Source organism: Gekko japonicus, unplaced genomic scaffold (assembly GCF_001447785.1).
Source record: "Gekko japonicus isolate JY-2015 unplaced genomic scaffold, Gekko_japonicus_V1.1 scaffold284, whole genome shotgun sequence".
Lineage (NCBI taxonomy): Eukaryota > Metazoa > Chordata > Lepidosauria > Squamata > Gekkonidae > Gekko > Gekko japonicus.
This window is the reverse complement of record NW_015172012.1, coordinates 426,079-450,463: the sequence shown is the minus strand read 5'-3', so window position 1 is coordinate 450,463 and position 24,385 is coordinate 426,079. Positions and strand designations below refer to the sequence as shown.

Here is a 24,385-nt window from a genome sequence, read left to right as displayed (position 1 = left end):
ATAGGGACTCTGGGGCAAGTGATGCTCTGTCATCTTAGTGCTTGGGGGGGTCAACAGTGGGAGGGCTTCTAATGTCCTGGCCCCACTGGTGGACCTCCTGATGGCACTGGTATTTCTGGCCACTGTGTGATACAGAGTGTTGGACTGTATGGGCCTTTGGCCTGATCCAACATTGGCATCTTTTATGTTCTTATGTTCTTCAGACTATCATCCAGATGATGAAGTCAATAAGAGAAGAACCAGCACATCATGATAAAACCATCGGGGGGGGGGGCAAAACAGATAAATCTAGAAATTAACAACATGTGACAGGGGTTTTATATGCTGACATCAAGGTTACATAAATAATCCTTCCCCCTGTTCTCCCTGGGCTCCACTCCCAAATCTCCAGGAGTTGCCCAACCTGGAGGTGGCAACCCTACCCCCCCATCCCCTGCCGGTGCCCAAGGGGGACCTGCCCCCCTGGAAGGCAGGGCATTTCTCCTTTTCTCCATGTGGTGTTTTCCCAGTTCAAATACCCCTCCCCATTTCTCTTTGTTCTGGGGAGGGGGAGTGCAGGTACCAGCTGTTAATGTGTGGGTCAAAACACAGGCCTGTGAAATTGCTGGCAGAAGTACGGTCCAAGCACCCCCTCTTTTGGTGCACAGCCCCAGCACGTCCCCGAGTATCCCTCAGCTGAGCTGAAGCTCTCTCGTTTCTCCCAGAAAACTCTTTTCCACCTTCCTGAGGAAAACACCCCGCCAGCCTGGGTCTCTGACTCACCGCACGTGAGATTAATTGCCAGGCGGGAAGCAAAATCTCCGGTTGGCATGTGGCCCCTACCCACCCCGAGTTCCGACCAACTTTCTCCTTCCATTCCCAAGTCGGATCTGCTCGGTGACTGCTGACAACCTTGGAGCGCCTCTTTCTGATTGGAGAAAAATCCTCCCCCCCTTGGCCAATGCTGGCTCTTTCCGCTTTTCACTCATCCTCGGAACTCCACACTAGCTGTGCGCAGTGAGCAACACGTGGTGGGTTTTGCGTTTCGGGGGTCAAGATAGATTAGCTTCAAGGGTGCTTCCTCCTGTGCGGAGCTGCCCTCCTGCTGGTGGGGCGCTCCAGTGAGTACTTCCGGGGGCCAAAATCCCCCTTCTACGTGCTGGGGAGAAAGCAGGATTTGCACTCCTCAACCTCCTGCCCCACAGAGAGCTTCTTGTCCCCTTTGTGCAGAGCTGCATGGTTTCTGCAGCAGACCGGAGCACAGGATCCGAATCCGGCGCCTTTGGAGACTGGAGGAAATTAATCAAATGTCTTCCAGAGGCACAGTTAGGAAGCGGCCGGCCGGCAGGCCTCCTGCTGGAGGCAGCAGCTGAGCCAGGGGCTGGAGCAGGGGGAGGGAAGGAAAGGAGAGGCGGGGCACATTCTGTCTCCTCCTTGCCCAGGAGGAATGCTACGTGCTGCTTCGCGCTCCTGCTGGGAGCTTTTGAAGATGTCTCCTCCCCATTTTTTTGCTTCCCCAGCCAGCCTGCCGAGGGGGGAGGGGGGAAGCGAAGAGAGAAGGGGTTTAAAGTTGAAACCCCTTCTCTCTGTAGTCGTGCCGCAGCAGCAGCACGATCTTTCCATTGTATTCTATGGGGCCATATAATACAATGGAATGATTGTGCCGCTGCTGCAGCGCGACTCTAGAGAAGGAGGTGGGGTGGGGACCTGGGGGCGGGGCTTGCCACCACCACCATTTGTGCTCGCTCCTGTTCTGCTACACAGAAATTGCATAGAAGCTCAGAGAGTTGTTGAAATTGGCAAACATGCTAGGCTCATGTGTTGGCAAGAATATAAATTTTGCAATACTAAATGAAAAACAGACAGTGTTGCCTTATACAAACACTATTTTGTAAAGTCTGTCTTGGTGCTGGAAAATTGGACATTGTCAACATGAAAAGTTTGCAAATTAGATTGTATTTACTGCAAAAGAAAACAGTAATTGAGATTTGAATGTTTATACACATGAACAACATGTAGAATAGCTTAATGATATAGTTAAGCATTGTTTTGCATTCCAGATGTGTGTTTTTCAGAGCTTAGTGTTGCTCATGGTAGTTTATTGCTCTTAGCGCTCTGTGGTAACATCTGCCTCAGCATTTCCTTCCAGCGTAATTTAAACATTACTTACGGTTTCTGAATCATCGTTCATGCCATTAGCCTTTTATAAAACATCGTTTAGGAACATAAGAGTTCAAACCTTTGGAAAGAAATTCAGTAGAAAACCCAAAGGTTGATATCACACTGCTGAGGGTTTCATATCTCAGCTTCCTTAAATTCTGAGGATTATACATGAGCCAGATACAATTCATTTCAGAAGATAATTCCTGTGCCAAGAAGAAAGGGGGAAAGGAGTCTTGGGGGGGGGTGTATTTTCAGAATGCTAACGGTAAAGCAGATTTTAGAATTATTACAGAGTGTGAGTAAATTAATGTGGTTTTCAGAATTCAAAGCTGAGGTGCCAGCTTTGTTGTTAGTAATAGGTAGGTATGTAGAGAGTTTCATAAATGTGGGTTTTGACTTGGGAGACCAGCATACAAATATCAGCTTTGCTTATAAATTCCCCATATAGTAGACTTGGCAATTTCTTTTCCTCTCTTATTTATTAATTTTCAAAAGATTCAAGGCAGTGAACAACATTTTCATGTATCACCCGCAGCTGTTGTGAGAATAAATGAAATAAGGATTATAAAATATTTTAAAAACTTTTTTATTGGCGTTTATGTACTACATCCTAAAAGGGGGGGGGAAATCACTATATCTAATACAAAGGCTAAGACAAGGATCATGTTCTGTAAGTTACATTGCATATATATCAATCCTACCATAATAGCAAAGATCATTTTATCAAAAAGTTAAATTCTAGATAAAGCTAGCTTAAGTCATAATACTAGTCTCAGGTGTTTTATAATCACTTCTATTCTGTTGAACTATCCGTTTATCTTATACATTTCTTCTTCTTGTACTTCAGGTTAGCTTTAAGTGTTTTAGGTGCAGCTGCCTCTTTCTCCGAGTCTGAGGTTTCCGAAGCACTGCTAGAACTACTTGAGGTGTCATCTGGTTCTCCATCACTAGTTCCCTCTTCTTCAATGTTGTCCACAGTTTTTTTGTCATCTTTACTTTGTTGCTGTTTCAAAAAGTCTTTGGCTTTTTGGACAGAATAAATTTTGTTCTTCTTATCCTTATAGTTTAATGTGAGTCCCTCTGGAAAAATCCATCTATAGGTGATTAACTTGTTGTGGAGGAAGAAGGTAAAATCCTTATATTGCTGACTTCACTTCCGCATCTCGAATGGAATGTCTTTTAAAAATTTTACTTCTTCATCTTTAACCTTCAGGACTTTTCCAGATGTAGCTTTCAAAACATTGTCTCTGGTGGATCTCTTAGAAAATTTCACATATATTTCTCCAGGCAATTTGTTTTTTAAATAAAATCTGGATAAGTTCAATAAGCCAAATCTATATCATTTTGCAGCGCATCTTGTTTAAGATCTGTCATTGATGCTAATGCTTCACTTAAAATTACTTTCAAATCTTCTGTTTTTTGCTCAGAATTACCTTGAAAATGCAAGACATACATTGATCTTTCCATTTGAAGTTGCAACAATTGGCCTTTATCTGAAGCTCTCTCTTTTTCCACTTCCCCCAATTTTTGTTCAATATCTTTTGCCTTTGTTTCAACTTTCTTGATGGCTCTGTCAGTTTTATCTGCTCTTTTATCCATCTGTGTCAGTTGCTTTTGGACTCCATCCAGCTTACTGTTGATATTAGACATCTGCTCCAGCAGGGGGCGCAATGCCATAGCTACCATATTGGGAAAGTCAGCAGCTGCTTCCTGTGTCTGGGTGGGAGTCGTTGGTATAGTATGTCCTGTGAGAGGTTTCTTTTCCGACGCCATTCTTCTCCCTCTACCAGACATTGTTTATACAAGAAGAAAGTTTTTGGATTTAAAGTCAAAGTTCTCTGATCTAGATACGCTTTGGGTTAGTTTGCACCTTTCAGTCACAATTACAGTCTCACATGGTTAGTTCCGCTTATTTCCTTTTCTTTGTCATTCTAGGACTGTTCAGTTTCAGGGGGTGTGTGTATCCCCAGCTCTCCCCCCACCCGCCACTTATTTCTTGTGTTAAAGCCATTGGATTTAAGGACTTAGCTGCTTGCATAGGGGATTGCTTAACTCACTGTTTTTTTGCGATCAAGTTATTGCAGGAGAGTGGTCGCGCTAGATCACTTGTCCACTTGTCTGGCAGCCAGCTTTTGTCACCATGATAGCTTCACTGCAGCAGGATCTCTCGGGGTAGGGAAAGCCTTGATCCCTCAGCCATCACCTCAGAAGAGGCTCTCCTCTGCACCCTAGGCTGGGAGTCCCCTACAAGGACTTCAGGGGGGCCAGACCCATCCAGGGCCCCTCCTGTCTGCCATGACTTGGCGCATCTCCATCAGAAACTCGATGGGACGTGTCCGAGCCTCAAGTCGCCAAAACCAGAAGACCAGGATTATAAAATATTTTGAGTACCACAAAATTATGCACCAATCTCAGCTTTCTGAAAGGAAGCAGAAGGACAGTATTGATTGGGGGGGGGTCATTTGGAAGGATTCCAGATCCATAAATGGAATATTCTTGTAAATAGCAGTGATGGGCATCCTGGTACTGACTGGGACCCCAAGGGGAGCAGGATTAATTTGTTCCCCTGCCATTTTCTTCATTTCAGACAGTCCCCCTCAGAGCTACTATTTGTCCCAAAGGGGCAAATGTAGAGGTCAATATGTGCTTGTACGTTGCCCCACTGTAGCTCTTAGCTGAAATTTACAGAGCTCTTAGGGGATGCAGGAGGTAAGGAAAAAGTCAGGAGGAGGTGTGTTAACCCCCCTCCACAATCGCAAACTTAATCAAGTCCTGCTGTAGCTGCTGTTAACAGTGTTTCATGTGGTCTGATCCTCACTGTGGATCTTTAGGAGGCAGCTGAAGACAGATTTATTCATGACTGCATTTGATTAGTTCTTCTGCCTACCCACTGGTGGTTTTAGCTAGAGATTTTCATGCATTTTATTGTGTTTTGTTATTATTTACATTGTAAATTGTCTTGAGTTCCAAGTAGAAAGGTGGCTAATAAATGTTTTAAATTAATTAATTAAGTAAATCCTGTGCTTTTCCTCAGACTTTTTCTGCTGTCACTACTTGCTTACTTCCTATCGCCAATTTTGTTCGACATTTATTTATTCTACAACCATTTTCCGCTAATTGAACTCTTTATGGTGGGGAAATTCAGAAAATACATTGTGACATATGAAAAGAACCTTTCTTATTTAAAAGATAAACTTCTGATTATTTTAAACTTTGAACAATTCTATAAAGAGTCTCATTCACTGGTTTAAGCCCTGCACCTTTTAAAGTCTTAATTCTAAATATTAATATTTATTTGTATCTATACATGTAGAAGTTACATGGGCCTACAGAAAAAAATGGAATTAATTTTAATCAACTAAGTAATTTTGAATGCCACAAAGATCTGGAAGAGTCAGATCACAGATGTTAATTGTAGACCATGCTGTGTTACGTTCATACTTAAGATTTTCTGCAGTAACTATTTTGCATTCTACAAGTGTGTGAAGAAGGGTTCCCATTAATCTAAAACAGAGGTGCCGAACTCATTTGTTATGAGGGCCAGATCTGACATAAATGTAATTTTGTTGGGCCAGGCCATGCATGCTATAAAATATAGCACAACATACCAGAGATATAAACTTTATAAAGGTGATTTCATATGTTGAATGGCAATAGCAGGTGAATGACAATAGTAGGCTTGATTGAATTAGGTGTAATATGCAGAGTGGTCGTAGGTATGGAGATACCAGTGTTGATAATGAGACAGGAAACCTAGGTCTCAACTCCTTCCAGGAGGATTCAGTCCAGGAGGATGCAAAGAATAAATGGACATAAGTCTGACATTAGAAACAACAACATTCAGTTGCTGACCTAAGAGCAGCAGTGCTCTTACAGAGGAATTTCAAAGGGAGATCAGAAAGAAAGACTGTTGAATTTCAATTGATAATGAAGATCAAGACAATGCAACCTCTTGGACTGAACTGAGACCTAGTTTTCCTGTCTCAGTACCAATGTGTGCTATTATCATTTGGCATCTGAAATCACTCCACTCTCCAAGATATAGGGACCAGTCCAAGTGTTCTAATTCCTAATCAGGGTCTTTTTGAAATAAAATAGGAACAGAGAAATCCATTTTTTTAAAAAAACAACTTTTCAGAATAAGCCAAAATAATTCCTTCAATATACATTGTGCTTGTCAGAATAATCCACCCACCCTCTCTCCCAAGAAGCTTATATCTGGAATAAAACATTGCTGGTCTTAAAGCTGTCATGGGACTCAAAAAAAAGGAGGAGCAGCCTCGGAGAAGGAAGCAGAAGCTGGGTGGGTGAGTGAGTGAGTGGCTTGTCTTTGTATCTTTCCCACATGAAGCAGCCATGAAGCTCTCTCTCTCTGTGAGGGGAGGAGGGAGACAAGAGGAAGGAAACAGGAAGCAGGAAGTAAAGAGCCACTGAGGGAGTTGGGGGGAAAAGCAACTAGGGTGCAGCTGTAGTAGTAGCCTTGGAAAGGAAGCCTTGGAGAAGGAAGTTGCTTGGGGAGCCAGTTCTGAGCCCTTTGTGGGCCGAATCCAGCTTGTGGATCACACATTTGACACCCCTGATCTAAAACATTAAGATTAGTTTAATAAAATTAAGTCTTGATTACATGAGATGTTACCATGCTTGTGATCACAGAGCTTTGGTTTTGCATTATTGCGTTATTATGGCTTTGTTTCCATATTCACCTTGAGATAAAGGCTGTGGTCAGACTGCAGGGTTGGCACAGTCTGGCCCTGGCTCTTAAGTACTCCATTGCAATTTGTAATGGAGAGTTTTAACCTCACTGTGTTCTTGCCCCATGGTCAACTGTTCAGATTATTGCTGCACAGCAACCACGGAGTGGGTGATCGGGTGGCTTCTTTTTTTAAATTGTCTTTTGCATATGCACATAACCACATTAGAAGCACTGCTCCATTTTGACAGCTGGAGAAGGCTGCCTCCCCCTCTGAAAAAAACCTCATCTTTTCAATTAACCCCTTCCTCACTCTGTGTGCTGCAAAGTTGTAGGCAGACGAACCAGCAGGAAAAAAGACAAAGGAGGCTTCTCAGCCTGCCCTTCCCTCCCCCCCTTCTCGCCTTAGAGGACAGCTGAAAGTTTGTTGGTATGCACAAAGATGTGGTTATGCACATATTGCTAACTGACTAAAAAACCCCAAAGAGTGAAAACAGAACAGAGCAATCAGACTTCCCAAATTGGTTGAGCTTGCACCAGGTGAGTTCAGACATCGGGAAATGCGGGGTGATAGCACTGATATCCATAAACACTGGACTTTCCCTGGTGCCTGATTACTTCCAAAGCAGGGCAGAATGGGATGGCAGTACTTGTGGCCTGATCGTGCTCTTTAAATCCGCAAAAGTACCACAACTAAACTGTTTGTGTGGCTGCAGTCAAATAGTCATGAGGCAAATTAAGGTTGTTACCTGTTATGAAAGGATTTCACTGTTCCATTTAGAATCAAAGTGATCTCTTGAGGTATTGGCACCTCAAGACAAGAGTAATAACTCTGAGATAAGAATATCTGATCTTTAGTTGTATAAATGTGTCCTTAGATTTTCTGTGGATCAGCTCTCAAGATTAAGAAAGTTCTGGGAGCCTGAACTTTTTAAATATTTTGTAAAATTTACTTAGGCATTTTTACCCCGCCCTCCCCGTGAACGGGCTCAGGGCGGTTTACAAGGGGCATGAGCCCATACATAAAACCAGATAAAACAATAAAATCATGAATAATAATAATAACAATAACTTTGAAGACATACTAGAGAAATTAAGTGTTAATTTACTAGAGGACCCAAAAATTGATACTGTTGAAAAGTATCAAATGTAGTGTTATTTCCAAAATTGTACATAAGCACTAAAAGCCACTTCCAGTGAAGTGGCCCTGTATTTTGTTTAAATAATTGAGTGCCCTCTTATTGAATGGCAGTAGGTATTGCCTTTGTGTTAGTGGCGTGGCTACTAGATTCCTCCCCCTTTTTCCCAGCTAGTATATTGGAGCTATTGCTTAAGCACATTGTACAGTAATGGTGGGCCTTCTCTCTCCCATTCAAGTTCTATTGAAAATTGGCTTCCAGAATATGGATTATGTTTTGCAGGACTTTGTCTCATCATCCGTATGAACTTTGATTAAAATATTTAAATAGTAAAACAGATTAATAATCTTTAATTTTAAACTCGCCCATAAGCTTTTAGCTTTTAGATATTTTTGTACAATTATGTGGATTTCAAATTTGCACCTCTGTCTTTTCAGGTCAGGATCGCAGCGAAGCCACTTTAATAAAAAGGTTTAAAGGCGACGGTGTTCGATACAAAGCAAAACTGATTGGGATAGACGAGGTTTCTGCAGCACGAGGCGACAAGTTATGCCAAGATTCCATGATGAAATTAAAGGTCCTGTGAAACTTTTAAATTTAAATTATATTGGATCCAAAGGGAAAGTAAATTTTAAAATTATTATTTTTAATGGCATTGAATAAGATTGTTGTTTACTAGGGCTGAACCAATACATTATCTGGAAGACCTCCAAAAGCTAGTTTGGTGGAGTCACTGGCTGGCTGCTGCTTCAGAGCCATTTTTAAAAAACTGCCTGTCATCTTCCACTTAAGAATGATATTGCCATATAGCCAATCAGGTTTGGTTACACAATTACATCAGTGAGAGCAAATGAAGTTAATTTAGAATGGGAACAATGTCTATTTCCAATGTTTACCTTCACACTAAATAAGCTTCATTTTCCCACATTAATGTCATCAAAGCCAAATCTGATTGGCTAGGATGAAGGGTAATTTGATGAGGGGGGAGTGGCAGGGTAGCCGCTGCTGTATTTTGGGCTACAAACTAACTCACCATTGACCCACTGCTGGATGCCAGGTACAGGGTGACTACAGACTTTCTGAGTGTATGGGAGGACATAGCAGCCAAATGTTTGTGAATCTGAATATGTTTGTGAGCTCTTCTGTGGAATACAATTGCCCCTGAATGTAGAGCTGATTTTTGTAAAGGAGAAAAAAACCCCATAAAAATACCCTCTGGCTTTGCTCATACTCAGTAGGCATGTTAGATATGAGAAGTAAAATAAGGAGGTCCTGTAAATATAGGGTAGGAAAGAGACATGTGGTTTTGTTAGTGAAAAGAAAGAGACAAGCCAATGTCTTCTGTGTTCTTCTCACTCACTGCAATCTGATGGCAGGCTTATCCTTACACATTGGCCATTTTAAGCCAAGGGCCTTCACTTCTTTCAGCAATAAATTGAGTTACACCCAGGGCTATTTTGGGGCAGGAACACACAGGAACGAAGTTCCAGCTGGCTTCAGAGTTGGCCATGCCCACTACAGCCAAAACCTCTGCGTGCATGGCTACAGAGGGAAGGCCTGGAGAATGACCCCCCAGCAACTCCGAGGTGGGCAGGCCAGGGGGGGCCTGGAAGGATCAGGGAGGCATTTAAATGCCTCCCTGTGCCTTCCCCGGCCTGTCCAAGGGCCGGCTTGCCGCGGGGCGCCCAGGCAACCCAAGGGGAATGCACGGGGTGTGACCTAATATGCTAATGAGCTGTGCTGTCAGGGGTGTGGCCTAATATGCTAATGAGTTCCTGCTGGGCTGTTTCTACAAAAAAAAGCCCTGGTTACACCCATAGCTTTTATGCACCTGTCATTTATAGTGTATGTGAAAGGGCCTGTATTGTTACTTAACACACTGAGAACAGTGGAGGATCAGCCATGTCTGTATTGTGAGGGTGGGGATGGACTCGTATGTGTGGGGATTCCTGTAACCTGTTTATCCTTCTGCATTCTTTGTGTAAAATATTTTATTGTGATAGTATAAAAATACATCCTGTGTTTGGAGACAGTTTTACAGACTTCTTTTACTAGCTCTGCTCTTGTCTTTGACACCAGGATTTTAAGTAATTGAGTGACGGAAGAAGAATCCATTTTTAAAGGCCAGGCTCTTAACACCTCTAGGAAACATGTGCTACAGCCATAAGATTTATCTGCATGTAGTGTTTTTTTTTTCTTTCAATCCTTGATTCCATCTGCCAACAAGTGGTTTGGGAGACTTTGGGATGTTAACAAGGCTAGGCTGGCCATTTTGTCTCTTTCCCCAAGGATCTCAATTTCCATATCTCCTCCAAGATGTTTGATTCTTGTTAACATAAATGAGAGACTTGCTTGTGTGATGTTATGATGTGACTAGAACCACGAGAAACAGGTGGTGTCACAAATTGAAATAGCTGTTGTTGATCCTGCTCTGTAGGTTATGAGAATATTATTTATTTTCTTTTTAATATTCATGTCCTTCTGTTGAAGCACTACCTGTGGCATATTGATTTTGGCAATATGGGCTAGTTGTCTGGTTGTGGGACATAAAATCTGAAATGCTAAACACTTTCTTTTTTTGCAACTGTGAGAGATAAGTCGCCACCTGAGTGCTAGGTCCCTGTCCTAAGTATGGGTCTTCTCATAGGAGTGCAGTAAATACTAATAGATGTATGCAAAACAGTTTGCAAATTACTAGGTGATAGTTGTATATCATTGCATTTAAATAATATGATCTCCGGCAACACGTCTCCAAAAAGCAGTCCACCCACTCAAAAGAAAATAGACAAACAAGCAAATGAACATTGTCAAGACAAGATGTTCAGTTTTTTTCTGCTTCTGTATTCCATAGAGTCCAGTCACAGAAAAGGCACATGCTGAATCTGATTCAAAGATTTTTGCACACTTTTAGTTGATGTCTAGTTTGAAATTGCAAGAAAATGTAGAAATAACAGTATAGATCTTTCCAAAATGTGTTTGCCACCTGTTCGTTTAACCCAAACAGTAAGTTAATTAGATCTCTGTTTGGTATTGAAACCAACTTTTATTTAACTCACACAGGGCTTTCAGTCACACTGATTCACTTGGCTGTCTAGGTTGGTGTTTAAAGGACAATGAATCACACACCAGGAGAAATTTTCATGACCACAAAGTGGAAATCATTGTCTAAGCTCATCTGCTCCCTTTCCTAGCCATCTCTTTCTCCTGTTGGGTACCCCGTAATGAAATTTAGTTATGAAAAATTGAAAATAGTTACAAAAAGATTTAGAACTAAATGTCCACTACTTTAGCATTCTGTTTGCAGTGGTAACCTGCCAGGTGCTAATTGGAAACTTGCAAACAAGGGAAAAAAGGAAACAGCTGTTTCCTGTTGCCTGTTCTAGGCACTAGTATTTTGACCTTTAGTGTTGGAGGTTCCATTTAACATTCATGAATAATAGCCTTTCCAAGATGTATCCTCTGTGAATTTTAATTCTTTTTTAAAAGCCATCTTAGAATCCAAAATGCATGTACCAAAATACCAATTACCCTTTTCAGGGAACAGCGCCTTTAGGGATGTGATTTTCACCAGAGAATCAAAGGCTTTTTACTGTAGCTCCTCTCACCAAGCTAATCCCTCTACTCATGGGACTTTTCTAAACCCTTGTGTCCGAGAAAACCTGGAGCCAAAGCTGGTAACCATATCACAGAATAATCTTTTCTATCTAATCTTTCATTTCATAAGGATTCCCCTGTCTTGCCCTGTAAAATAAAAATGGGATAAAGATCTCATAGCTCTTTTACGTCTTATATTTGTTTCACTCATAGAAGCTGGATAACCCAACCAATGTGTTGCAGTGTTCCCAACATCCAGTTTACATTACTAGGCGGGGGTGGGTGGGGTGGAGTTGAGTTGTATGGTGTTTTTAAAAAGTACATCAGTCAGCCTTACTTTGCAATCCTAAGCACAGTTACACTCTTCTAAATCCACTGAAGCTAGTGGACTTAGAAGGGTGTAACTGTACATAAGAGTGTGCTGTTAGTCATGCATCAATCAAGAGCCCAAGCCGATATCCGTTACACCTTGTCAGATGACATGTCTGAAAATGTGTGCTTCCCTTTTGTTCTGAAGAGAACAATAAATTTCATGGACCCATCCCATTCCTGAGAGGGTAAACAAAGAAAATTCAGTGAGAAGAACACAATTACTTCCAACTTTAAAATAACACACGAATGACTAGATGTGTTGGGGGATGTGTGAAACAATGAAAGCATGCAGAACCTCCGTCTTTAGGGAAGTAAATTATGAGAGAAGCTCTCAATTAATCATATGATTGGGACTCATAAGTATTACATTGAGTATGGCCAGAAGTACAAACCTTTTGGTGAAACCCAAAGGGTTCATATTTAAGAGCTTTGTGTGACCCAGTGAATTCAGAATCAGCCCAGAATATGGAATGTTGTTTATGTTCTGTTTGTTTAAGCAGCGTTTGTTTTTAAACTGTATTTTTTGTAGGTAGATTTTAGATTCCACTTGGGGACAAAAGCAAAATTAAAATGCATAAATAGATATTTTATTTATCAATTTTATGGGATTTTTTATCCTGCCCTCCCCCAAAGGTGGGCTCAGGGTGAGTTACAAGGTACCAATGAAAACATATAAAACAGTTCCATATAAATTTCAGTTAAAGCCAAAAAACCAACTAAACTACATGATGGCAAGATGGTAATAAATAAACCTCGGGGATATACTGTGTGTGACTCACAAGAGGGCCATTCAAATGATAGTTCATCCCCGCCCCCTATCTGTGATATGTTGATATAACTGTCAGCCTAGGCTGGTTAGAGCAGAGTGGCCAGATATAGTGAGGCATCCACCACCTCGAACAAAGGCCTGGTGGAACAGCTCTGTTTTACAGGCCCTGCGGAATTGTAGTAAGTCCCACATGGCCCTGATCTCAATTGGGAGCTTGTTCCAGCAGGCCAGAGCCAAAGCTGAAAAAGCTCTGGCTCTGGTCAAGGCTAAGTGGATGTCTCTAGGGCCGGAGATTACCAGTAAGTGATGTTCTACCAAGCGTAAAGCTTTTCAGGGACATATTGAGAGAGAGAGTCCCGCAGATATGTTGGTCCCTGACCACATAGGGGGATATATATATACACACATACACACACACACCACATCTAGTTGTGTTGTTTCCTTGAAAAGTCTTAAGAACCACAGTAGAAATTGACTTATCTCTATGTATACAATTTATACACATGTTATGAGCTTCTCTTCCAACTATTTAATTTTTTTTTAAAAAAATGTGTACTTGCAAGAAAACATGTAAATTAAATACAATCCCCATCCCTGCAATTCTCCATATCCCTTCTCAAACATTAAAAACCTTATCTTTCAAAGAGGACAGATTGACACTGACAGTATTGAGATTTAAGGAGATACGGGCAAAGCTCAATAGATTCTCCTCTTTGTATACTGAATTCTCTTTGTCACTGGTGTGGCTCTCTATGCCTTAAAGCTAGGAACGGGGTATGGCCAAACTGGTAACTTAGCAGCCAAATGGATAACTTTCATATCCCTTACAAAAACTGGACTGCAAACATTATGATGAGTTTACTGAGAAGTTGGAATATTTGTACCCATTAAGTTACAGATAATCGGCATTAAAGGCTTCACAGTCACAGGTCTAGTACAATATAGATTCATTGGGACACTTGGGCATTAACTACACACAGTAAAAGAGGATATGCACTGTTTTCAACTTGATAACAATACGTTCCCTTTTCAGCATTTTTCTTTACAAAACATCAGATCATATGGAAAAACTGTCCTTGCAATATACTACTTCAGATTTAAATTGAGAAGTCATATGCTGGTGAGAAAACCCACACATGGAAAACTATCATATCAGCAAGATTAAACTAGAAATATCCTCTCTATCATTTATTTTCTTGTGTATGTAGATGTTTGTAGATGAGGTAGGCAAGAAAATTCTGCTTGAGGATTGACTGCCAAGAAAATCAGGATTAAATTGAGCATGCAGGAAAGCCCTAAAGGTGCCTATTAGAAAGTTAGTATGGGAAGGGACATGTGTCAGAGGATATGAAGGCTATGGATTCTGTACTTCCTCATTTCATCAATTTCATAAGTAGCACTTTCCTGGCAAGGAAGGTTTTCCCCTCTCCTGTATTATCAGGAGCACGGCAGTAAAATAAAACAGGTATTCTTAGGCCCCGGTCACACGGGAGGATTTGCCCCGCGAAACAGACGGGTTGAGGCGGATTAAACCGACATGATCAGATGCCAACATCTGGCAAGCATTGTGCACCCGCCCCCAACCCGTTCCTTCCAGCTGAAAACACGGATCAAAAGGGTACTAGGGAAAATGTAGTACCTACCGGAAGATCCGCAGCAAGGCCGGGCATGGGATCGTGGACGCGCCGGCAGTCCATGTTATTTGAGGGACTGCCGGACTGCGCATGCGCACGAATACTCCAGCAATCTCGGCTCGCCCATATTTGCCTCGCTTCCCCCAGCCATGTGATTGCGCCGGACAGAATATGCACGGCGGCTCGGGGAAAGCATCTGATCCCAATGCTGCGCTTTCCTTTGGTGCGGCTCTAAGAAGCCGCACTTCCAGCACGGCTTTTCCCGCCGGTGTGACTGGGACCTTAGTCAAGCATACTGCTAATTGGCAGCTCCATCATTACAGTGGGTTTTGATTGCTTCAGAACTCAATGTTTTCAACTGAATCCTGAATTATGTTGCTTGTAGCTAGATGGCCTTTTTAAAAACTAAAATTAAAGCTGCTCTGCATATGGAAACCAGTGTTCTAGAACAGTATGCTGCTTGCAGCCCACATCAGAAGCAATGGAAAGCTGAAAATCCTCAATTTTTAAAAGAGAAATATTCTTCTTGCTAATGTGCATAAACAGTGAGTAGAAACAAAAAATGAATTATTTTGAATCTGAACCATTTCTCCCAACAGGGAATTGTGGCTGCAGCTCGTTCAAAAGGGGAACACAAGCAGAAAATATTTCTAACCATATCTTTTGGAGGAATCAAAATCTTTGACGAGAAGACAGGAGTAAGTAAGATGATAACGTGACACAGCAAAATTGAATCTCATGGTGATTGTATCTTTAAAAGCCTTTCCTAGCTGGGCAGTAATAAACAACTGACAAAGTCATACAAATAATATACGACATGAACTGCTATTGCAGATCAAAGAAAAGGCCCCAGTTGACTATGGTGTGAAGTTACAGCTTTTTGATTTAATAGAGGATGAGCTATTAGATAATAGATCAGCTTATATAATTGATAAGAAATAATCTAGCAAAATGCAGCTGCCTATCTTTTGCCTGGAGCATATCAACATGAATATGTAATGCTTGCTGTAAAATAGCTTTATTTTTGAACTCAGTTTAGAGTTCTGGTTCTTTCAGTTAAAGTCCAGTCATCACCTGAGACCCACATATTTGTCCATCCCCTTCTGTTGCCATCTCCCACCAGCAGGTGAAGACGTTTTTTGTTTTGTTTGGCATTCCCTCAGTATTCTTCCTTCCTGACCAATGTTTTAATTGCTGTTTTTATGTCTGCACATACTTTAACTCTGTTTCTAAGTTGTTTTAATGATATGTTAGGGCTGGAAACATGCAGCTTTCTTCATTCATGACAGTAGCACAGACCAGCCTGGAGAATCTTCACTTGGCCTAAGTTTTCCCAGCCAAGATGTAGTTCTCCTTGCCTCCCAGCAAAAGCCACTATTTAAGCCAAGCCTGGCTTTTTTGGGCACTGTGTGGAGGTTCAGCGTTGTTTTTTGGGGGTGTCTCTCTCGGGAAAGACCACCCTGGGTTCAGGACGCAGGAGGCTGGTTACATAGGCATCTTGAAAAGCAATCTGGAACGTGTTCAATAGGGATGAACATAAGAACATAAGAACATAAGAGACACCAATGTTGGATCAGGCCAAAGGCCCATCCAGTCCAACACTCTGTGTCACACAGTGGCCAGAAATACCAGTGCCATCAGGAGGTCCACCAGTAGGGCCAGGACATTAGAAGCCCTCCCACTGTTGACCCCCCCCCCCAGCACCAAGAAGACAGAGCATCACTTGCCCCAGAGCCCCTATCTATACCTTGTGGCTAATAGCCACTGATGGACCTCTGCTCCATATGCTTACCTAATTCCCTTTTGAAGCCGTCCATGCTTGTAGCCGCCACCATGCCAGCAATGCTCTCTCTAAGCTGTGGAGTCTTGTGAGCAAAAATTCTGCTTTTTGAGCTATTGGCATTAAAGCTGTGAGCAAACGATTTGGCTACTGCATAAATTAGTTTGCTCTGGAACCATCCTTCCTGAACTAAGACAAACCATGTGTGAGCCAGAGGCTAAAAAACTGTGAGCTAGCTCACACTAACTCAGCTTAGAGGGAACACTGGCAACCCTTCCCCCATATCCCCCACCAGTGGCCGAGGGGGATATGATATGATTAGTACAGCAGAGATGAACATCAGGCTGAGGTAGGGTTGCCAGTTTCCAGATTGCAGCTGAAGGTCTCCTGGTATTATAACTGATTTCCAGGTGACAAAGATCAGTTCACCTGGAGAAAATGGCTGCTTTGGAAGGTGGACTCTATGGCATTATACTCCATTGAAGTCCCTCCCTTCCCCAAACCCTGCTCTCCTCAGGCTCCACACCCAAAATCTCCAGGTATTTCCTAACCCAGAGCTGGCAACTCTAGGCTGAGGTACAGCTTATGTTATTCTTTCTCTATGTAAAACACTTAGGAGAGATCATTTGTAGTTGTGGTATTGGATTTAATCAATATTTATTTATTTATTTATTTATTTTTCACATTTGTATCCTGCCCTCTCCAATGGGCTCAGGGCGGGTAACAGGGGCAGGGTAATTAACCGTGCCATAGTTAAAAACATATAAAACATATTAAAAACATTGACACTAAAACAATGGTGCTCAATCAATTACTGATCTCATATGTCCAGGGTGGAGTCTGCACAGTTCCAGGTGATACTCCCATGATATTTATACCCAATGGAGACGGCGTGTTAGATCTTCTATGCTGACAGCACCCAGGTTTATATCTCTCTGTCCAGATATCTAGGGGATGCAGTATAGGTCTTGAACCACTGCCTAACTGACATGATGAAATGGCTGAGAGTTAATAAATTGAACTGAACCTTGACAAGACAGAGGTAGTGCTGGCTGGAAAGCCTAAGGCCTTAAAGGACATTGTGCTTCCCACTTTTGATGTGGTTCACCTGACCCTTGCTGACTCAGTTATACTAGACACAGCACTACTACTGGAGAAGCAAAGTAATGCACCTGCAAAACCTCCTCTTTCTTCCAACTTATTTTAGCCTAGAAGATGGCCTTGTCATGATTGATTTGGCCACCTGGATCCAAGACTATGTATGGGTTCCGGCAGTTATGGTTCATCAGGGCATTCAGTCCCATTTGCTGTCACCTATCAAAGAAGCTAAACATCCTGAGACCAGTTGTATGCTCCCTCCACTGGTAGAAACTTAAGCATCAACTTTCTGATAGGGGTCCCCTTCCACACACCCTCACCGTAAATCATACTCACCACAGACACCTCCCTGTTAGGCTGGGTAAGTATCAGTCAGTAGGACATGGTCCACACAAGAAACACTCCCATTATATCAACATGTTAGAACACAAGGCAATTTTCAACATTTTGCTAGCTTTAAATTCTCAAGTGTTGGAGAAAAGCATACAAATTGCTACAGGCAACATCACAGCCATGTTTTATATAAACAAACTGTGTGGTACATCTTTACCAATGCTCTGTCCCCTCTCCACACTTAATTTGGGGATGGGCCGTTGACAACAGCACCTCTATCCAACCCATGCACATAGCCAGAACCGACAATCAGCTAGTGGATTTCCTTAGCTGCACTTCCTTAGCACCTCACAAATGGCAACTCAGCTTGGCTTTTCTCCAGTATTTAGACATTGGGAAATACAAGCAAAAGACTTATTTGCTACCAAACAAAACAAAAAATGCAAACTATTTTGTTCCCAAGCCCCTTGGGGGATGCCTTCCAGATCTGGTGGAGAGTGTCAAAACCTGTATTTATGTTATGAGTGGCTAAATGTGTACAGCCAGGCTGGTACAGCATACAACTGAGTAGCTTGACTTCTGTCAAGACCAGGATTCAAAATAATGTCCTCAATTCCTCCCTCCTGTTGGCATTCAGCTAAAAGGTCTACAGGTTGATCAAGAGAGTCAGTGTCACATCTCACAGCAAACATTTCAAGCATGTGTTCATAATATTTTTTCAAAGAATTCACATGATAGTTTTTAGGCTTGGGATATTCTTCTGGATAAGAAACAAGATAATTGACAGCGCTGATTTGTTTAACAGTCTCTCCAGGACCAACCCACATAATACTCATTTTATGCAGCTTAACACCTCTCAGGATCAGTACTTTATCTTCAGGAGAACAATTTTATTTCTACAGTTTTCCTGTCATATAAATATTTCTTAGTCATTTGGGCTGCTTTCAGGGTTTTCTGAGCAGCTTGCGAAACATCACTTAAAGTGTTATGCAGGTTTTGCACATATTTGTTCACAGAAAGAAATCTAGGTTCCAAAATTCTTTCCCATTGTTGTTTTAACAAACTCAGGGGATTTCTCAAACCAATTCATTAGGATAATAGCCCAAACTCGTGCACAGTGTCGTGATAAGCATGCATCAAGAATAGAATAGAAGGTTTTGGTCCCAGTCACTACTATGAGCAAGAGCATATTTCTTCAACATTTGACCAATGGTTTTATTCAGTCTTTCTACCAGTCAATTACTCCAGTGGCAATATGCAAGACTCACTCTATGTTCAGTCTTTGCAATATCAAAAACATTCTGAATCAGGCCAGACATAAAGGTGGATCCTAAATCTGAGATAAGGGGAGATCCCTGTTTGCCCAAAGGAAATCCAAACTATTCCTTAAGGGGTTACTAAATTAATTTTACCCAGTCAAGCCTCCAGTTCCACAGTGGAGGCTGTCACTTGTGCTTTCAAAGCTCATGGGTAAACAATTCAAGCCTATGGCAACCTGTTCCCTCTGTCTACTCACAATGAAAACGGTGCTCTTGATTGCCATCTTGTCAGCGAGAAGGGAGAATGAACTCCAGGTGCTATGACATGACCCTACTTCTAAAAGTTTTCAACACTAGAGTAGTATTCTTCCTGAAGTAATGTCAAAATTCCATTTAAATTAAGACATCATCCTACCAGTGCTTTACCCACAACCACAAGATTAAAGGGGAAGAGCTCTACATTTCATAGATGTACATAGGTCCATTCTGCATCTGGCATTCGCTCCACATTTTCTCAGCAATCAACCTGGTCCCCCCCCTTGCTTTGGAATATCTGTTTTCTTTTTTTTCTTTTTTTCTTTTTTTAAATCCCTGGAGGGATATTTTTTTTATTTTGCAAATACTATATTAGGAAAGGGACTACAACTAAGGATAAAGGAAAGCAAACCACACTAAACTAAAACCCCAAGAGGAGGAGATCTTTTCACTGTTAGTAAAAATGTTAGTACCATAAGTGTTAATGTCACAATATACTTGTAGAGTTCTTGCTTATAACAATTCACTATTTATATGTTATTTTATTAGTTGTTATGAGAAAAATCTGTGATCATCTTCTTATTCTTCGCTTCAAAAGGCCATTTTCCAAGTCCTTCTGCCTTTACTTCGGCTTTCTGTCTCTGAAATCGTATACTACTCTGGCAGGTCCTGCACCCTTTTCTGCCGTAGAGTCATCTTCTGTTCCAGAGGTAGCAGAGTCACTAGAATTCGTTTCTTCCTTTTTGAACTCTTCATCTGTCCCCAGCTGACGTCTCAAAAAATCTTTAGCTTTAAAAGTGGAGTCTATCTTCTCTCTTCTATCGTAGATCGTAAAGATGACACCCTCTGGCACCGCCCATCTGTACGATATCCCATTAGTTTGAAGGAAAGAAATTAAGTCCTTATAATTTTTCCTCTTTTGTCTAATTTCAAATGGAATGTCCTTTAAGATTTTGATGGTTACATTTCCCATTTTCAGTGGAGTTGCTGATGTTCCTTTAAAATGGCATCTCTGGTTTGTCTTGAAAACCTGACCACTATTTCTCCAGGTAGGCTATTTTTTTAATGTAATTGGAGTATGCCCTATAGGCTGACTCCATTTCATTTACAAGTTCATCCGCTGTTAAGCCTATTACTGGAGCGATGATCTCACAAAGCACCCTCTTCAGGTCTTCCCGATCCATTTCAGGAACTCCCTGAAACCTGAGAATCATGTTAGCTTTTTCCATCTGTAGCTGCAAAACTCAATTCTCTTGGCAATTCTGCTTCATTTCCACATCTCCCATCCTTTTCTTCAACTTCTTGCTTGTGGTGTCTATCTCTTTAATTTTCTCATTTGCCTGCTCCACTTTTTTCTCTGTTTCGTTCAGCTGAAGCTGCTGTGCTGCAAAGTTTTTATTCATCACGGTCAATTGCTGGTTAATACCATCAAGTTGTTCCATCACTGGCTTGAGCATATCCACCAGGAGTTTGAGGACATCTGCTCTCTCTTCCGGTTTCAGACTCTGACTGCCCGGCTTCGTTTTAAACTTTCTTTGCTGGGCCGCCATCTTTCCCATTTTGTTTACAGTTTCTGCCGCTTCCACGCAACTTGGAAAACTCGCCAAATGACTTTGCAATTCAGATAAGTCTCTCAAAACACTTTGGGTTTCCTTCCTCCCCTCTCCCCCTTCATGTCTGTTAGCTGCTCACTCGCATAAGAGGCGTCCCTCTTTGCAATCTCTTTTTTCAACTGCAGGGGGGAGTCACTTTTCAAACTACTCCATTTTATTCAGAACTCACGTTCATTGTTGGTCAGTTTCTCTGACCACACTCGGTTTTACGCCATTCTGCTCGATCTCCAGCACTTGTCCTGGTCAGTCCAGCTTGTGCCCAAAGGCCACTCAGTGACTGGACCATCGGGCTGAAAAGGGGAGCCTCAATTATCCGGCATTGCACCGTCGAAGAGGCTGCCCCTCAAAATCCCCCTGGCTTGGAGTCTATCGCAAAGGCTCCGTGGGGGTGTCACTTGAGGTGGCACCTCTCCAGGCCGCTGTTGCGCGATTTGCTCTCCCCTGTTGTGGGAAGAGCATCTGCCATCGCTGTTCCATAGACTAGAAGTCCTGGAATATCTGTTTCCATTGCATTGCCTCAGATCCTGGTTTCTGCATTGACTACACATTAAGTCCCATGTCAGCTTTCCATCTATTTTGTTTTCAGCATTTGCTCCTGCATTGGTGTGCAGATTTTCCTGTATCAATACTTGCATTGGCGTTCATTAGCTGCATAGGAGATGCTTTGTATGGTGGATCATACCCAACTGAGCCAAGTAATTCATGGCAAGGTGATAAATACAGACGGGGGAATAGGGGCAGGGGAACTGACAAAGATCAATGAAGCTGTGTCAAGTTGTCTGCTTATTGTTCCCTTTGAATCGAAGTGGAGGAAGGAAAAGGTGCAGCTCAAAACCACATTCAGATACCCCAGGGCAAAGCCATACTGACTGTGAAGTCATCCCTGAACAGCCATAAATCTATGCAGAAGGTACCATAAAACCCAATGAACAAAGAAAGTGAAAGCAGCATGCAGTGTAGAGGGAGATTAACGTCCCCATGTGGCTGTGGAAAAACTGTGAGGAAACAGATGTGTGCAAATCAGCCACAGAGTGCTTCTTTCCTGTCTAGACAGAACAACACCCTTTAGGAAGGATGATAATCTATGCATCTTCTTTTTAGGCCCTAATCTGGTCAAGACACTGTCAGCCCACTCCATCTCTCAATGGGCTGCATCAAACTGTATTATAAACTAGCACAAGTTGACTGTCTGTTGCAGTTTCAGTCTCACTCCACCTGAGCTCAATCCACCTCAGCTGCTTTTTGCCATCGTCTCTCTCTCCATTGACTCTACTGCAAGGGTGCAGTATGTTCATTATTGTGTACCTTCACCAAACACTGGTCAATGAACATGGATGCCATGCGATACACAGCAATGTGAAGAGTGGTGCTGCAGTCTCTATTCAACTTAGAGCTCACACCCACTTTCCTGAGACTGGTAAGTCTGCTCCCTACTCTCCATGTGGGACTGCACAGGAACCATGATGATGAAAACAGGGTTGCAGTTACCTGTAACTGTTGTTCATCAAGTGGTCACCTGTGCAGTCACACCTCCCTCTCTCCTGGCCACCTGTGAGCTCTAGTGGCAGAAAAGAACTGAGGGAAGGGCACTCCAGCCCCCCAGTATCATGCTGGAAAAGGGGGTGGACAGAGTGTTCTCGTGTTTTTTGAGCTTCAAAAATCTCTCTGTGGTAGGCTTTCATATGTGTAGCACCCATGTATGACTGCACATGTGACACTGACCACTCAATGAACAACAGTTACAGTTAAGTGTTTCTTGCTTCTCTACAGCAGCTGAATGCTGAAGTATAAAGCCACGCATAGTCATAAAGAATTGCCTTTTGGTATCTGTAGAGAATCTGTTTGCAGTTGTATACAGGCCTTTAGCACTAAATTCAATTGGGCTTGCATGTTACAGAGTTAATATTTTGCAGCAAAAAGTGATACCTGGTGATTTTGATTTTCTCCACCATTGTTTTCAGTATTGTTGTCATTCAGCACTCTCAACAGCCAGGAGCCTAGAAATGTGCTTGCCAACTCAGTGCTGACAAGTGTATCTTTAGTATCAACAGACATACTGAGTGTGAGGTGCCTCAGAGATCTGCTGTTCAGACTAAGCAGCACAGCCTTTCTTTGACCCAAACATGATTTTTTTAATGAGTTTCGTCTGGGTTCCCCCTGGCCCTTTCTCATTCCCCTGAAACAGTAGCTAATTCCCTAAGCACTGCAGGGACACCAACTGGGATGGGGACCGTGGTACAGGGGGAAGAAAGATTCAGCCTTCTCCGGCACATCATTTTTTTCCGCTTAAATGGCTGAAAGTGTTATTTGTCCCATTGGGGGTCAATGCAGCCCATATGCAGCCCCCCAGTGAGGAAAAAGGCACCTATGGAGCCATTTCAGGTTTTGAGAACAGCTGAAGCTCCTTATCCCCTTGTGTCTTCCTCATCTGATTCCTTTTAAGGGTTGTTTTACATTGAATTCAATTGCAGTAAAAATATTAGCAAACATAGCCATATTTTTTTTACAGGGGAATCAGTTAAAAGTGATTATTAGAAGAAGAGTTTTGTTTTCATAATGTAAATGTAAAGTAAAAGAGTAGTTGCTGCTTAGAAAAATTCTTTGGAGAACATGAAGAGCAGAGGCTAAGGAGTGACTGGTATGTATTTCAGGCAAGTCATAATATTTCCATCACTTATCCTAATCTTGCCTTGTGTTAGCAGGATCCTAAGGCAAGCATGGTAAATAAAATCAGAACACACTGGCAGACAGCTCTTATTTTAACTATAATTATCTTCACAGTGATTTTTACCCCCTCTCAAATGGTAAAAGACTCTCAATTAAATTTTTATATAAATTAACTATTAAGTATTACAGATATAAAACCAGGCTGCCAGCAGATGGAATTAACTTTGCTATTTAATACTGAGTTGGATAGCTTGTGTCATTTCAATTATAAGTAAATAATGAAGTGTCTGTTATGAAGTTTTATTGGTATATTATTAGTTGGTATTTCTACTCAAAATATAATGAATATATCAATAATCGTGTGAATATCTGAGCCCAAAACATTATGACTGTCTTACATTCTGTTTTCCACAACACAGCAGATAAAGATTTAGAAGTTATGCCAGACAGGGTTTGTAAATATTGGGTTATCCTGTAAATGAAAGCCTTTCCTCTGCAAGGAATCATGGCAGGATCTAGGATTGTTTGGAAGAAGAGTCCAGATAAAAAAAAGAAAAATCCCTCCTGTTGCCTTGGGATCGTTGTTTACCCTCTCGAGCTCCAAGAATAAGGAATTTCATTATGAATCATTGAAAGGAGGCTTCCTTCAGAATGGCAGTCTGAGGAGGATCATCTTTAAGCTTACTGCTTACATGCCACCACATGTCTGAAAAACTGTCTAGACACAAATGCTAGAGTATCTAGGAACATAAAGAAGCGATTCATGATGAAGTCTCATTCTCCAGTTATGACTGTTAGGAGACTATGTCAATTTCAAGGTCTGCATGATACAAATGGTGCTCCTTTGTTCAAGCAGTTTCTCCTGCCTTTTTGTGACTGTGTCCTATCATGTACTGCAGAATATTTAGCATTGGTTTCTATGAAAATGGCCTCCACCCAGATCAGTGCATGCCACAGATACTCCCAATACTGCTTTGACCATGCTTTCTTGTCTGCAAACTGCTTCTTTTGACATGGTTTTCAGCTTTACACAGATAACA

At 41.9% G+C, this 24,385-nt stretch overlaps 1 protein-coding gene across 1 annotated transcript in view; it reads left to right on the top strand.

Moving 5' to 3' along the window:
* The window catches only part of DAB1 (Dab, reelin signal transducer, homolog 1 (Drosophila)), a 316,448-nt gene that overhangs the window by 160,291 nt on the left and 131,772 nt on the right, over positions 1 to 24,385 (top strand). Inside the window, exons 2-3 of the mRNA XM_015420265.1 lie at positions 8,409 to 8,548; positions 14,940 to 15,038. Coding sequence (XP_015275751.1) covers positions 8,409 to 8,548; positions 14,940 to 15,038 — 239 coding nt within the window. The remainder of the gene's footprint in view (positions 1 to 8,408; positions 8,549 to 14,939; positions 15,039 to 24,385) is intronic.